Source organism: Hippoglossus stenolepis, chromosome 13 (genome assembly GCF_022539355.2).
Source record: "Hippoglossus stenolepis isolate QCI-W04-F060 chromosome 13, HSTE1.2, whole genome shotgun sequence".
Lineage (NCBI taxonomy): Eukaryota > Metazoa > Chordata > Actinopteri > Pleuronectiformes > Pleuronectidae > Hippoglossus > Hippoglossus stenolepis.
Window position 1 is genome coordinate 2634843 of NC_061495.1, and position 14638 is coordinate 2649480.

At 44.0% G+C, this 14638-nt stretch overlaps 3 protein-coding genes across 15 annotated transcripts in view; 1 reads left to right on the plus strand and 2 right to left on the minus strand.

Moving 5' to 3' along the window:
* Nucleotides 1-520: 520 nt before the first annotated feature.
* Nucleotides 521-2822, minus strand: maip1 (matrix AAA peptidase interacting protein 1). Its single transcript, XM_035174479.2, has 5 exons — nt 2514-2822; nt 2350-2421; nt 2132-2258; nt 1898-2048; nt 521-1802 (listed from the first exon to the last, which is right to left on the minus strand). Exons 1-5 carry the CDS (start codon nt 2820-2822, stop codon nt 1724-1726), a joined length of 738 nt encoding a protein of 245 aa, XP_035030370.1. The 3' UTR covers nt 521-1723.
* On the plus strand, nt 2762-5685 carry tyw5 (tRNA-yW synthesizing protein 5). Of its 2 annotated transcripts, none has more exons than XM_047342573.1 (9): nt 2762-2902; nt 3050-3169; nt 3925-4079; nt 4164-4233; nt 4316-4360; nt 4480-4617; nt 4760-4847; nt 4984-5100; nt 5210-5685. In XM_047342573.1, the coding sequence occupies exons 2-9, from the start codon at nt 3089-3091 to the stop codon at nt 5527-5529; spliced, it is 1014 nt and encodes a 337-aa protein (XP_047198529.1). In that variant the 5' UTR covers nt 2762-2902; nt 3050-3088; the 3' UTR covers nt 5530-5685. The 2 variants fall into 2 exon arrangements, with proteins under 2 accessions (XP_047198529.1, XP_035030367.2); XM_035174476.2 differs by having other exon boundaries at nt 2795-2930.
* Nucleotides 5686-6247: 562 nt separating this feature from the next.
* Nucleotides 6248-14638, minus strand: part of lrrfip1a (leucine rich repeat (in FLII) interacting protein 1a) — a 31736-nt gene continuing 23345 nt past the window's right edge. For 7 of the 12 annotated variants that reach the window (XM_035174468.2, XM_035174465.2, XM_035174466.2 and 4 more), the window contains 9 exons: nt 14494-14586; nt 14276-14368; nt 13712-13850; nt 12293-12595; nt 8504-8553; nt 7798-7918; nt 7632-7711; nt 7445-7549; nt 6248-7356 (listed from right to left, as the gene is read on the minus strand). In XM_035174468.2, coding sequence (XP_035030359.2) covers nt 7249-7356; nt 7445-7549; nt 7632-7711; nt 7798-7918; nt 8504-8553; nt 12293-12595; nt 13712-13850; nt 14276-14368; nt 14494-14586 — 1092 coding nt within the window. In that variant the 3' untranslated portion in view covers nt 6248-7248. The remainder of the gene's footprint in view (nt 7357-7444; nt 7550-7631; nt 7712-7797; nt 7919-8503; nt 8554-12292; nt 12596-13711; nt 13851-14275; nt 14369-14493; nt 14587-14638) is intronic. The other 5 variants (XM_047342572.1, XM_035174472.2, XM_035174473.2 and 2 more) reach the window with 2 other exon arrangements.

The window sequence follows — 14638 nt, forward strand, 5'->3', positions numbered from 1 at the left end:
GTGATTCCCAAATTCTAGCAGGTAATCTGTTTCGTTATTCTGGAAAAATTATAATATATATATCATAATATATTCAGCTATATAATAGGGTATATTATAGGGTGTATGTATGTATGTACGTATTTAATTTATTATATTTTTATTCCATTATCATTATTTTGTTGTTTTAACCTATATAAAATACCGTCATATATTTATTAATACTACAGTTCAAACACCATCGCTCACACACAATCACTTCAGCTGGATTATGTCTGTATGTCTTTTCATTATATGAACATGTATCTAACTTTCTGTTGTCACCATTTCACAAATTAAAATAAAAACTAGTACAATGTATTTTTCAATGTATTGTAATGTTTTTTAAAACATAATTCAACTGAGTTAGAACAATGTGCAAACTTCATCAGGCCTTGATCTGCTCGTCTAATTAAACTGTCAAGTCAAAATGTGCGACATCAGTTCAACTCTGATGTCACAACACGCTAAGATGAACTGACCACACAGACACAAACTGACTTCCTTCCATCCTTTCTGGTAAAATCATGAATATGATCTTTCCACAAAGAGCAGTTTAAGGTACTGGGAACATGTTTTATGATATTATGAGGAATCTAAGGTGGAATGGTTTGCAGAGGACGATGTCTGGGAGACAACAGGTTGCTGCAAACCAAATAAAAACTTCCTTCCACTGGGGAAATAGATTCCTCCTGAACATTGTGCAGATCTGATAACGACAGCAGCTCTTTCAAGGTTATTGTTTCCTCAGCAGGTTCCACCAGTTATAAACCTCAGAGTTCTCTCTTCCTCTTTAAACCAGCACCATGGATGTGTGAGGGAGGACAAAAAAGACAAAGCTGCATCACACACACACTTTTCTTGCCGGTTTCCAGTAACACAACATACATTCCTCAAACCTTTAATAAAACAATCAATGGTTTTCTGCAGCTGCCTGAACCACTACAGACAACAAGCAGCACACACACTGCATGTAGCTCAGTCACATGAACGCAGCAGGAAAAGACAATTTTGTGTTGGGAACATTGGACACAAATTGTAACACACAATCATACATATATTATGTATTGAAATGAAAGTGTTTGCAGCAGCAGCAGATCTTCGACGGCTCGAGGTCGCTGCCTCGGAACTTTCCTCTCTTGCTAATTGTCGCCAGGTTAGTGCGATTGTAAAATGTACAGTGTAAACCTGCTCTATGTGAAGTGTCCTGAGATATCATGTGATGATCTGCCTCTATATACATGAAACTGGAGAGATTAAAGAGAAGAATTGCAGATGAGGGTTTAGATGTTGTCATCTCACCATGTTCCAGACAATCAGGATGTGGTTTTTGTGATCACCTGACGTCCCTGTGGAACTCCGTCCTTCTGCCGTTAGTATAATAGTTAAAATAAGGCTATGATTAGTTTCCCAAAGCAACAGTTCACAGATCTGCTCAAGTTCTAGTCATTAGTCTCTGGGATATTAGAGATTGTGGAGAATACAATCAGAAACACTGACAAACTGCAGACAGGTGTGGAGAGCATCCTGGAGAATAGTGACTGAATCCAAGTCCTGGTGCTTTTCTCTGACTTCCCATGTCTTGTTTTCCTCTCTGGTTAGTTTGAGCTCATCTCATCTCTCAATTTAAGGAACCAAATACTGAGGAGAATTTCATGTCTTTGACTAGTTTCCACTGGAACATCTGCCTAGAAGCGAAACCAGCTTAATCCAAAAGCTTGGAGTGCTCTATCCTTGTAATGGTCCAGTCCGGTGGCACTCCTTTAGTGAACTCCCTTTGGAATCTGTCAGGAACAGCAGACACAAGGAAAGATCAGAACCATGTAAGAGTTTGCTCTTTTAAAATCTTATTCCATATGCACGAGACACATCTACTCACTCATAATTAGCAGTGAGCAGTCTTTTGGTTTCTGCTTCTCCTTCTCCACCAAGGGACACCTGGAAGATACGAGCTCCCTCCATGGTGTCGTCAGGAAGCGTCGCGCTGGTCAGGTACCAGAAGCGCATCAGGATACTGACAAACTTCCTTCCTGAAACAACAGTGCGTCTTTATATATATAGTATAAATAGTTTTTAATGTTTAATGTTTATTTATCAGCTGTTTCATACTTACCATTGTCGTCGTAGTAGATCCCCACGTCTCCGGGTGTTGTGTACATGATCTCATCCGGACCTGCAGAGAGGGCTTTCTGGCTGCTCAGTGGGAGCAGGCTGCACTTCTCCTCCAGCTTTCCAATCAACTGCGAGGATATGAACAGATAGATAACAATATATATAATAAATATCCATATTTGGATCATAAACACATAGATGATAATGGTTTGGACTCACGTCTTTGGCCACGAGACCCTCCAGAGCCTCGAACTGACACCGGGACAGGAGCCTGGACACGTGGGAGAAAGCCTGCAACACCAAAACAAAGTCCTCTTCACCAACAGCAGCGAACCAACACGCCTTTGCTCAAGAGCACACGTCACCCGCCGGGTTCCACGCACCTGCTTCGCTCCCTCCGTGAACTCCTCGATGCGGAACTCCTTGTCGAAGTAGGTCCGGATCAGGAAGTAGTAGACCCGGGTGCGGAGCCAGATGAGGGGGTTGGGGATCCCGACCACCACCACCTTCTGGTTCTGCCTGTCCCCGCCCCGGTCCGAGCTGTAGGCCCGCAGCGGGGCCCCGGCCGCCGCGGGGGGAGCCGGCCGCGGGTTCCCGGAGCGGTGCAGGAGGACGCGTTCATTCAGGAACAGCCGAGTGAGGCTGAGTGTGGACGGAACCCTGTAACAGCCTCTCAACACGGGCAGCGCCATCTTTGAATGCCTCGGAACTCTTCTTATCCGAGTGCTTGTGTCTTCCGGAGAGGAACAAGCGGAACGGTTTAAAAACACAGGTGGTGACGCAACAGCACGTGGAGACACGTAAGCTTTTTAACATGAATTAAACTAAGTGTTTTTTTTGTTATGAGTAAGATTTACTGATCATTTAACCTCCGGACTTTGACTTGTTGTTTTTTTGTTGTTTCTGGGGGGACCACTAGGAGTGTAACACCCGGTGTTTACCCCCGGACAGTTGGGACATGGAGGACCAGGAGAGGACACCGGTGTCCATATTCACACAAGTGGACAGGGACGTCTTCCTGCGAGACATCTGTCCAGAGGTAGAACCCAGGGCTTCCTCCATGGCTGCGTCTTCATTTCCTGTTTCACCGTTTTTTAGTCGATCGAATCGAGTAAAGTCCAGATTCGACCTGTTCACAGCAGAACCTTCCTTCACGTGACATCCTGCGTGTTTCCTGGTTGGGCTGTGATCTATGTCCGGTGGTGATGGGCTCTATGGTGCAGAGTGGACTCATCCTACCTGGTTTATCTGCAGTGGAGCTGTTCATGCATCTGTGATTTACTGGATTCTGATTTCTTTACACATTATATTTCATAAACTGCATGTCGACAACTTTCCAAAATAAAAGCGTTGATATAAAGCCTTGCAGCAATGACAACAAACCTTGTGCTTTCACTTAATGAAGAAATTGCCAAACAGGAAGTGATTCTATGAATTTTCACTTGTGAATGTCGGTGTTGGTCATATATGGTGAAGCTTTACGTCATGTTGGTAAACAAATACTTTTAGCTAACTATAATCTGTTTATAATTTAACTATCTGCTTTAACTACCCATGCAAGTTACCTGGTTGGAAATCACCAATTTGCATTATTTTTACTCACTTAACTGAGAATTCAGCCGAGCCACATTGGACATTACACAACTGTTTTCACACTAGTACTTGTACTTAATGTTTAAATATAAAAAGTACCCTTATAACTTGTGTATAGTGTGGATCACAGGTACATGTATCTGCCGTCAGACAGGACTTTGGAGTAAATTGTCTCCTAATCAATCGAGTATTGTCTTTCAGCGCAGACCCGCCTTGCTCAGAGGTGTGGATCTGGGGCCGTGTCTGGAGAAGTGGACCCTTGAATATCTCAGACTGAGAGGAGGAGACCAGGATGTGAAGATTCACGTATCCACAGTACCACAGATGGACTTCCTCCACAAGAACTTTGTGTACAAGTGAGTTTTGTCTCTCACACACAGACACACAGACACACACACACCTCTTCTTCAGATTTCTCAATCACTACTGATTCTTCACAGGACTTTACCTTTCAACGAGTTTGTGAAAAGGGCATCTGAGAAAAAACACTCAGACTTCTTCCTGTCTGAGGTAAGAATCATAAAATAACAGTATGGAAATATCTTTTTTCACAGTACGTTTTATTCTTTAAATGACACAAACTCCTTTTTAGGATGAGCACTATTATCTACGATCACTGGGAGAGGACGTGCGGAAGGTATGTAGACTTTTAAATTCTGTGAAAAAAACTTACTGTCCTTTTTACAATTACAACAAAAGGGTTTTTATGTATATATAAATATTAATACAGCAAAAAGTAATCCCCCTCCCCCACAGGAACCTGCAGACCTGAACAAACAGTTCCCGCACTTGGCCGAGGACTTTCATGTCCCACACTTCTTTGAACCGGATCAGTTCTTCTCCAGTGTTTTCCGTATCAGCTCCTGTGGTCTGCAGTTGTGGACCCACTACGATGTGAGTGTTTTAATGTGATGTTGTCAAGAGGTGAGAGGTCGCACTGGGGGGCTTTTAGAAATGTCTGTGCACTAACAGACAAGACATTAGATGAGTAGCAGCCTCAATAAGCTGTCTCCTCTTGTCTCTGCTCGTCCTTCAGGTGATGGATAACCTGCTGGCTCAGGTGACAGGGAGGAAGAGAGTGGTCCTCTACAGCCCCCAGGATGCATTGCACCTGTACCTGTCCGGTGAGTAACGATGGACAGATGCATCCTGTTTGAATTCATGTCCGTTTTCATTTTAGGCTCTGATATTGATTTGTCTGGTTTTTTATCTTGGTATAATGCTACAGTGCTACCTTTTAATCTGAACGTCGCCCAGCAGGTGATAAATCCGAGGTTCTGGACATCGATTCTCCAGATCTGAAACGATTTCCTGACTTTTTAAAGGCAAAGCGGTACGAGTGTGTGCTTGAGCCTGGAGACCTGCTCTTTATCCCCGGTAAGGAGTCGTCCACATTAGTCACAGAAGTAATAATTTACTAGAAATTAGAAATGATTGATTACGTGAAACTGCCTCAGTCTTAATCCAGTGTCCCTGTGTCCTGCAGCCCTGTGGTTCCATAACACCACTGCACTGCAGTTTGGTGTGGGTGTGAACGTGTTCTGGCGCCACCTACCGGCTGACTGTTATGACAAAAAGGACCCGTACGGTAACAAAGACCCGGTGGCTGCAGCTCGAGCCCTCCAGGCCCTGGAGAGGGCTCTTCACACTCTGGACGAACTTCCATCGGATTATCGGGACTTTTACGGTCGCAGGATGATTCAGCGCATTCAAAAGCGAACTTACTGCGACAGCGTGTCGGCCACAAAGACAAAGGAGGACAATGACAGTACATTACCCAGCATGCCATTCACCAAACCTGGATGAGTGTGCAGAGAAACCTAAAATGTAGAATAGGCCCCATGGAGCCTGTGACCTCATGTGTTTGTGTGACTTTTTGACTAATGTTCTTTTTGAGGAATGTCCAGTTTGGAACTTTCATTTCAGGTCCATGAAAAATAAAACTGCGTTATATCTCTCCATCATATTCTCACCTATGTTACTTTCATTAAGTTGTCTAGATTGTCAGTGTTGCAGTTATGACTTTATAAGAAATGTATAAACCACCATGAATCTTTCTAAAATCTTCACTTTAAATGAGATAACAAAAATATATATGCATCGCCATAAATACAGTATAACAACTAACTGTACAAAATATCGTATTTCATTTAAAGACAGTTAGAAAGGTTGAATCTGAAGATTTCTATACAAACCCACCAATATTGTTCCGTTTACATCTCCATTCGACCGCCTTTAGTTCTGGGAGGTCTTAGTTTTCGACTTTTTCTTGTAAAGTCACATAACTGAGTGAGTTCATAACTTTATAAAAAAACAGAAAATCCAATTCATGGTTCACCCACTAGCTTCTTCCTGAACCTTCAACTGTACCAGTCTTTAGTTTGCTCACCTGCTCAATCTTTAGGCCGACATGGACCCATGAGCTGAAATCGCTTTTCCAGTGAAGGCAACACAGCTGATTTGGAACAATAAAGCATGGGGGTTTACAATAAGTCTGGTGTCCACAGAAATGCCCACATGTTGGTATGTTTGACATTTTATTGCACAGACATGACAGTTTCCTTACAAACATGGTAAAGCTATGTAAACAGTGGAGCAGCATCTCCACAGTGAGTTCAGTCTGACGGCACCTTGAGTCCTCGGTGCCGCGTTCCTTCAGTAAGTGTGAGCATGAGAGCCAACCAGTGACCGACTATAAGATGCAGAAACAAGCAGAGATATGAGTGTGCATCAGAAGGGCGGCTGCACACTGTGGGACAAACTGTTCAATGAACCTGTGACCGGCTGCTGGCCGACACCAGGCTGCAACAGCTCAAAGCGTTTTCACCGTGACGATTATATTGTGTCGTAGAAACTAAACAAGCCGTGGTCAGTTTGTTTTAACGCAGAGAAACTGGACTGACACCCCAACATTTACCTTTTTAAATGTCATTTGGCTTTGGGTCAGAAAAGAAACAAAATACACTTGAGTTCCGCTCATTCATTCACAAAAACACACAAAAGCACTCGCGCCCTCTTAAGGGAAAAGTCTTGGGCCATGGCCGCTGGTACTGTCCACTGCACTGGGATCTGTGTCCACTTGGATTTCTCTGTCCTCAGTGGGAGCACGGCAAGAACACATCCTGAATCCTGACTAGAGGCAGTAGAAAGAGGGCGGTGCCACATTCCTGCTACGAGGGATAACGGACACGTCTTCTTGGTGCCGTTCTGTACCCCGGCTCCTCATGTGCCCCCCACGCTAAACTAGAGCAGTGCAGAGGTTCAACCAAAGTCACGAGGTGCACAAACATCTCCTCCCCCACTTCATGAATTTCTTTCTCATCAGACAGAAAACAGAGAAAAATGGCACATTGCTTTGTGGACGTCTCTATTCTGTAGATTAAACAACTAACTTGGGTTTTTGGGGTTCATTTTTCCTAATGTTGCCGTCAGGCAGACGACGGACAGAGTGCAGGATGTCTGTTTTCCATGTGATCAGCCAGCTCTGGACACAGGCGGTGGATTTGATGTGCGGGGGGGTTGGTGCTATGGAGTCTGTGCCATGCCGCGAGTGGACTTCATCTTCTCCATTCTTTTAGAGAGGTGGCTGTTGCTCGACTCGAGTTCTTCCACCTTGTCCAGGGACGACCGCAGCTGTTGGGTGAAACGTGGGAGATTGAGACGACTGCTGGTTGAAAGGAGCCAGCTGAACAACCTGCAGTGTGAGGAAGCAACACTCTACCTCTCTCTGGAGCTTCCGTTTCTCCGCCTTCAGCTCGTCCTCCACTTTCTCTGCGTTCTCGGCTGCAGACTTGTAGCGGGTCACCTGACCCTCCAGTCTGGTCACCTGGACGACAGAAAACAACTCGGACTCAGAACATTGTTGTGTTTTCAAACCCACCGAACAGCCACGACTCCTCTCGGCTTACGTTTTGCTCTAAAGCTGTGACTTCCTGTTCGGCCTTCACCAGTTTGAACTTCAAGTCGCTCATTTGCCTGCTCGAGTCTCCTGGAAAACATTCAAAACAAACATTGTTGATTCGAAGGAGGCAGCAGCAGAGACGTTCGAGTTAAATATCCATGTTCATCACTTACTCTGTACTTCTAGGATGTTGGGATCATTTCCATTTTCCAGAACCTCACCGTCTGGGCTTGAGCCGCTGTCTGTGCCGTTCTTTGGTGATTTCTGTTCCAGCTGCGCTTTCAGCTTCTTCACCTGTTGATGGTGACACCAGATGAAAAGTCACTCACTCAGCTACTCGTCCTGCATGTGATGCTGTTAAACCCCAACCTGTTATATTCTCTTTATTTTAATGATTCTCGGCACCTAGTTGACTGGTTCCAGTTGAAAAGTAAATATTAAAAGCAGGTTTTTGTGGCAGCTGGAGCATTTTACACAGAGTTTCTTTACTATGGCTTATTGAGTTGATAACAGGGGAAACCACAAGGTGATCAACCTTTTATATGGATCAGAAAGGGTTGGGATAGAATCATACCTATATAGATGCTGTTTAAATGATTTGCTTATCGTGATCAAGTAGTGAACTTAGTGTTCAGTTCCCATGACATGTGGAGAGTAAATGTAAACTGTCACGACATCAATCACATTTAACGACTCTGCCTCCATCAGATGAACAGACTCAAAACTGAAACAGTTGATGACCAGCTTTGTAGCACGAGTTATCCAGGACGGAGGATGTTAGGTTAAGTAAAGCCAGATAACAAAAACATATCCTAGGTATGTTAGAATATCCAAATAAACTAGCGTCTATATTCATTGTTATAAAAGTCACCGACTCACCTGTTCTATCATCTTTTCACGCTCATCCACCAGTTTCCTCAGGCGAATCTCTAAAAGACAAAACACACATCAAGACAACTCAAGCACCAGTCACTCACAACAGCTAGAGTCCATCTTTTAAAAAAGAACCAAACCAGTGAACATACCAGGGGTGGGGAGAACCAGGGAGATGGTGAGGTGTGAGGGGGGCTGGGTCAAGCGAGGTTGATGCATGCAACACAACAGGAATCCATGTGGGGGGGTGTGACGGAGTGGGGTGTGAGGGGGTGTGTGTTAGCATGCACAGACTGTGGAGAGGAGGGTCAGTGCAGCTGGTGGAGCTACAGTCACACGACATGTTTACAACCACACAATGTGTGACAACAGAGAAATACGGTTTTAACATTAAAAACCAAAATGAGTTTCCATCAACAGATCAAATAGGTATCAACAGGGGATTTATTGGTGTTTCATTGTTCAGGGACCACAGACATCTTCTCCATGAAGTGCAACATAATGTATAAAACATGTATTTATCAATTTATCCGACATTAATGTGCTTTAGAATTCAGAGGCTTGGAAGTGTCTGAACTAAATATTTTCACTTTAACCTTCATAACATGTATAAAATGTAAAAAGCCAGATTGCTACAGTCTTAAAAGGTGCTATATGTAAGTTTACTCTGCTACCAAAAGGTGGCGTCTTTCTGGAAATGGTTGCCGGTGATGGTCGCTTGCCATGTTCGAGACACGAGGTCATAATAATAATACGTCCTCTGAGCAGCAGTGGACTGGATGCAGCAGTGACGCTATCGAAACTGAAGCTTTCTTTTACGCTGGAAAATAAACAGCTGTACATAGAGCGCTATGTAGTGATAACTTATATATAGCCTCTTTAATGAGAATGAGCTCTTTTAGGGAATAACAGTTGCATCAAGCAGAACAATTGGTCTGTGGCTCTATTCCAGAGACACGAAACAATATCAATAAAACGTCACAAGCAGCATATTACATGTGCATCAATACAAGTTCTGTCCACTGGTCAAACTACTGGTTCCACTCAGTTTACATCTCTCCACAAATGAGCCTTTCTTTTGCACATGTGACCTCAATGAAAACTGATGTTTGGACTTTGACTGTGCATTTTTAAAAATAACATACATACACATACACCACTGTTCAAAAAAAGTGCTGCGAGGTTTTGCAAATATCTAATCTACCCCTTTTTAAAGAGCTAAGCGACGACTACTGAAGGAGATAAATCTGTACTACAGTATAAAGCACCTGAACTAAGACATTTTACACTCCTCTTTGCCCTTTCCTTTGCCTTTCTTGCTGTTCTTCCTCACGTTTTTGCCTGAATGCGGTGGCTCTTTGTTACTGGCTACGCGGACGGGACTGTCCCCCTGCAACTCCGGCTTAACTAGTCCTTCCTCTACTGGAAAAGACGCTGCCTGGTTAACGTCCTCTGCCACAACACCCGACTCTCCAACATTTAAAACCGCTCCTTCCTCTGTACTGTGCTTCGCCTCATGTGCTGTGGCCTCATGTGTTGTTTCTGACTCTACCTGGTCACACTCATCAAACCTAGAAGCCTCATCGTTTCTCTCAGTTGACTCGTTTTGTGTATTTTCACTCGGATCCGACACGGCTTCAACTCCCTCCTCGATTTCCTCGTCTTCAATTTGATTTGTTTCAAAAGCTGCCTCAACATCTATGTCGTCAAAATCGAAAGATTGCCCTTCCTCATCTTCGCCATCCTCTTCATCACTGCCCTGCTGGTTAGGTGGAGACGGGTCATCCTCAGATTTGTCTTTGCTGGATTCATGCAGGAGCTCAGCCGGAGAACAGGAGGATTCTTTCTGAGGTGTATTTAGATTCTCACTGGTATCGATCTCATCTGTTTCTTTGGCATCTGATTCATCCTTCAGCTCCACACACTCTAATGTCTGGTTTTCTACATCATCTACATGTTCCACCTGAGCTTCAGTCTCTAACAGACTCTTTTCGGTGTCTAATGCATCTGGGTTTGTCATTAATGATGCACCGTCACCATTTTCATCCCGTGACGAGCTTCCTGGCTCGATGAAACCTCCAGGTTCCTTCACGTCTCGGTCCAGCTCTTCTTCTTCTATCTCATCTGGTTTTAGCTCTGGAGCGGTGACACTGAGAGGAAAACACTGCTGCTCGGTCTCTGTTCCTGCCTCCTCTACGTCTTTTATCTCTTGTATCGTCTCAGTTTGCTCCTTGTCCTGCTCGTTTGTAACATGATCCTCTCTTGGTTCTGTGGAAGCTTCTTTGAGAGAAACGGTTTCAGTTGGTTCGAGCGATTTTGCTGCTTCTACTTCCTCAGTTTGTTGCCCCACCTGCTCTTTCTCTACTTGATCCATCTTTGATTCCTTGAGGATTTCAGAATCGTCTATCTCAGGTTCTGTTGTTGACCTATTATCTTTTTTATCTGGCTCTTCTTCTATCTCATCTGGTTTTAGCTCTGGAGCGGTGACACCGAGAGGAAAACACTCCTGCTCGGTCTCTGTTCCTGCCGCCTCTACGTCTTTCAGTGTCTCAGTTGTCTCCTCAGGATCTTCATCAGGAACCCCGATGGGAGACTCATCCCTCAGCGATGATGGCTCTGGTTGAGGCTCGGAGTCAGACAAGCTTTTGAGACAGACTGTGACGTCTTCAGAATCTGGCGACGAGGCCGACGTGAGGTCTATTCCCTCCTGAATGTTTGTGGACTCAGAGACATCAGCAGCAACATCGATGCTGCTCGGAACGTGTGGTTCATCTTCAGTGTTTCCCTCAGTTTTACATTCAGGTTTCATCTCATCAACTTCTTCATCCTCTACATTATCATTGATTTTGGACTCATGATGGAGGATGTGACCATTAGCTGAGGGTTCTGACTCATCTACACTGTCAGTGAACTTTCTGTCTGGGCCATCGGTGATCTCTGTGCTGTTGGAGGGGTCGGTGAGATCACATGCACTGAGACGGGTCTCTGGAGGACATGGTTCAACTGTTCCTGCTTTCTCTGGTTCTTCTACGCCCTGCTCATCCTCTCTGGCTTCTCTGCATAATTCCTTCGGGGTTTCACTTTGAGAAAAAGTTTCTGTCGGTGCCACCACCTCGATTATTTCTGCTGTTTCACTCTGATCTTTGTTCTGTTCACTTGTTACAGGACTTACTCTTATTTCCTCGGGAGTTTCAGTGCAAGAAAGGGTTTCGCTTGGTGCCGCTTCTTTTATTTCTTGTATCGCCTCAGTTTGTTCCTTGTCCTGCTCGTTTGTAACATGATCCTCTCTTGGTTCTGTGAAAGATTCTTTGAGAGAAACGGTTTCAGTTGGTTCGACTGATTTTGCTGCTTCTACTTCCTCAGTTTGTTTCCCCACCTGCTCTTTCTCTACTTGATCCATCTTTGATTCCTTGAGGATTTCAGAATCATCTATATCAGGTTCTGTTGTTGACCTATTATCTTTTGTATCTGGTTCTACACTCGCTTCTGTTTTGCTGCTTTCTTTTTCTGTTACCTCGTTTTGTTGGTTCCCTTTCTTTTTGCCTCTTCTCTTCTTTTTCTTCCTTTTCCCTGAAGCAGCAGCACCCTGAGATTTACTCGTTACTTCCTCTGCCTCGTCGTTCTCTACGTCTCTCGAGATGTCCTTCACATCTGTTTGCTGAGGACATGATTCTTTACTCCTCAAATCACTTTCCACAGCTGCTTCCTGTATATTTTCACTAAGCTTGTCGTCACATGTCTGTTTAAAATCATCCCTCTTGCTTTCGGTTTCTATCTCCACTAAACCTGCCTCACCTGTGGTTGTTTCTGTGTCTGGACTATTCTCCTCAGCACTTGTTACAATTATATCTTTGGCTTCAGTAACTGGATGATCAGGAGTGTCAACATTCAAGTCTTTGCTGATGTCGCTTCCTCCAGTGCTCTCGTCCACTGTCTGTTGCTCGTCTGTAGGCTGTTCTTCTGCAGCTGCTGATGTTTCCATTGTGGACACAGCAGCATCACAGAGTTTATCAGAGCTCAACTGGTTCTCTTTGGCTTCCTCTTTCAAAATGTCTGGATGCTGATCTGGATCCACCTCCTCAGTCTCCTCTGTGTTGCCTGGGAGATCATGAAGAGCACATGGTGATAAAAGGCCAAAGAAACGTAGACTTTAAGACATGATTTTCAAAAAGTCTTCATCAGGAAGCACATTCGCAGATATGGGCAGAACACCCAATTGATTCAGAGGCCCGGAAAGAGAAGCACGAGAGTTAAGGTACCCAAGAGAAGCACAAGAAGAAGAAAGGCAGGAGCGACACCGAAGAGAAGTTCTCGATCCCCCGAACAGCTGTTTGACAAGAAGAGAAGCCAGAGACTGGCAGCTCAAGAGCATCTGTATAACAATCCACATGTCTCTACACATCTGTCGATATGCTACGAGAGACCAGTCATCATCTACACACCAACACCACACACACACACGACCAGATTTGCTTGTGAAATGGAAATAACATGAATGATGCGAAAGGTGCAAGAGAAATGATATAAAAGGTCAAAACGTTAGCGATGAAGACGAGACAAGTTAGTGATCTTAGTTTCAAAGGATAAAGCTGGTGACTCTCAAAACCGTTCTTGATGATGTTGTTCATCAACAACTGGATTTTCAATGAAAAGACTCAAGTTCAACATCCCACTCGTGTCTGTTGGTCTCAGACACAAGCCCATCAACTTTGTACTGAGAACGACGTACAAGCATTTGTCCAACAGGAGTAAATAGTGTGTGTGTTAGTGTTGTTATTATTTATGGCAGCAGGCAGCTCTATGGTAAAGTGTAAAACACACAGATAAAGTAAAGTAGAATACATTATTATTGTTGTTACTGGTCTTTACTTGACTTGTTGAAACTTTGGCAGCTGTTCTGAATCCTTTAACAGTTTCAAACAACCTGGCAGAAAGTTGCCACAGACTTTGATTGTAATTCTCTTTAATAAAAGGCTCTCGTGGCGAGTTGCAGGCTCCAGAACATCTAGAACACTGACTTTGTGGTGAGATCATTCGTCACCCACTGTTTTCCAAGGCCCAGGGTTCCAAGGACTGATTCCAATCTCAAGAAAAATCTAGATTATCACCAGGTTTATCCTTTAAGATCAGTGCAAATCACAGTTAAAATAACACAAGTTAAAATGAGCCATGCGTTCAAAAGAAATAAAGATGTAGTTCCACAGTGGGTTTTACCGAGCATGCTGTTCCCCTCTGTTGTCTGAGAGTCCTGAGCTGGTTGTTGAGCAGCGTCTCCAGAGGAGGAGCCGTCAACATCTGCTTCACCAATGTCCCCATTGACGCTTAGATCAGGTCCCAACACGATTCCATGTTTCTAAACACAGGACAAAGTCACAACATTAGTTCAGTGAGTTGCACTATACAGTTAAATGTCTATTTGGCTTTGATAAGAAAACTTAAATCACATTTTCAGAGAATTTTAAACAACAGAAAACAACAAGACACGTTATCTTTTTACTGTGGTTTTATTCAACTGAAGAAGAGGACACCATTTACTTCAGTTGTATTGGATTCGGCTGCAACGCTGTTTACCCCTGAGACTCAAACACTTCACCCTCCATCCATCGGCATAGTGGTGAGTAGATAACTATCCCTTTAAGATTCACTGTAGTTAACACAGTAATAATATATTGAAAACCTTATTTTTCACCATCATAGTTTCAAACTGTATTTCCCAAACGCTCACACATCGCTGACGTTGAGCACAAGAGGAATGAGACAGACATGTTCTCCGAGTACCTTCAGAATGTCTTTGAGCTTCACCGACTCCTCTCTGAGCTCATCCCGCTCAGTTCGGATTGCGTCCGTGTATTCTTTCTGTCGCTCTAAGGCCTGAGCCGAGCCGAGTGGCAGAGAGGAAGGGAGTTGTGGAAAAGAAGTGAAAGTAAAAGGTGTTCAGCATCATGCAAAGGAGAGACAATACCAAATGTAAAAGATAAAGGGTTCACAGGTCGTACCCCAATTTTTTTATCCTTCCACTCCACCGTCTCCTGCAGGTCAGATATTTCTCTAACATAACCGTCCTGTTTCAAACGCAGCTGACGGATCTCCTGAGTGGCAAGAAAGGAAAACAAAGCTTGAGAGGAAGAGAGAGGAAGAGAG

Excerpts from the sequence above, each read along its gene's own strand:
- maip1 (XM_035174479.2), bottom strand. The coding sequence starts at position 2,822 with ATGGCGCTGCCCGTGTTGAGAGGCTGTTACAGGGTTCCGTCCACACTC. Across the intron at positions 2,422-2,513 it reads TCACGGAGGGAGCGAAGCAG|GCTTTCTCCCACGTGTCCAG; the intron begins GTGCGTGGAACC and ends TTGGTGTTGCAG. Across the intron at positions 2,259-2,349 it reads AGGGTCTCGTGGCCAAAGAC|TTGATTGGAAAGCTGGAGGA; the intron begins GTGAGTCCAAAC and ends ATATCCTCGCAG.
- tyw5 (XM_047342573.1), top strand. The coding sequence starts at position 3,089 with ATGGAGGACCAGGAGAGGACACCGGTGTCCATATTCACACAAGTGGAC. Across the intron at positions 4,361-4,479 it reads TGGGAGAGGACGTGCGGAAG|GAACCTGCAGACCTGAACAA; the intron begins GTATGTAGACTT and ends CCTCCCCCACAG. Across the intron at positions 4,618-4,759 it reads AGTTGTGGACCCACTACGAT|GTGATGGATAACCTGCTGGC; the intron begins GTGAGTGTTTTA and ends CTCGTCCTTCAG.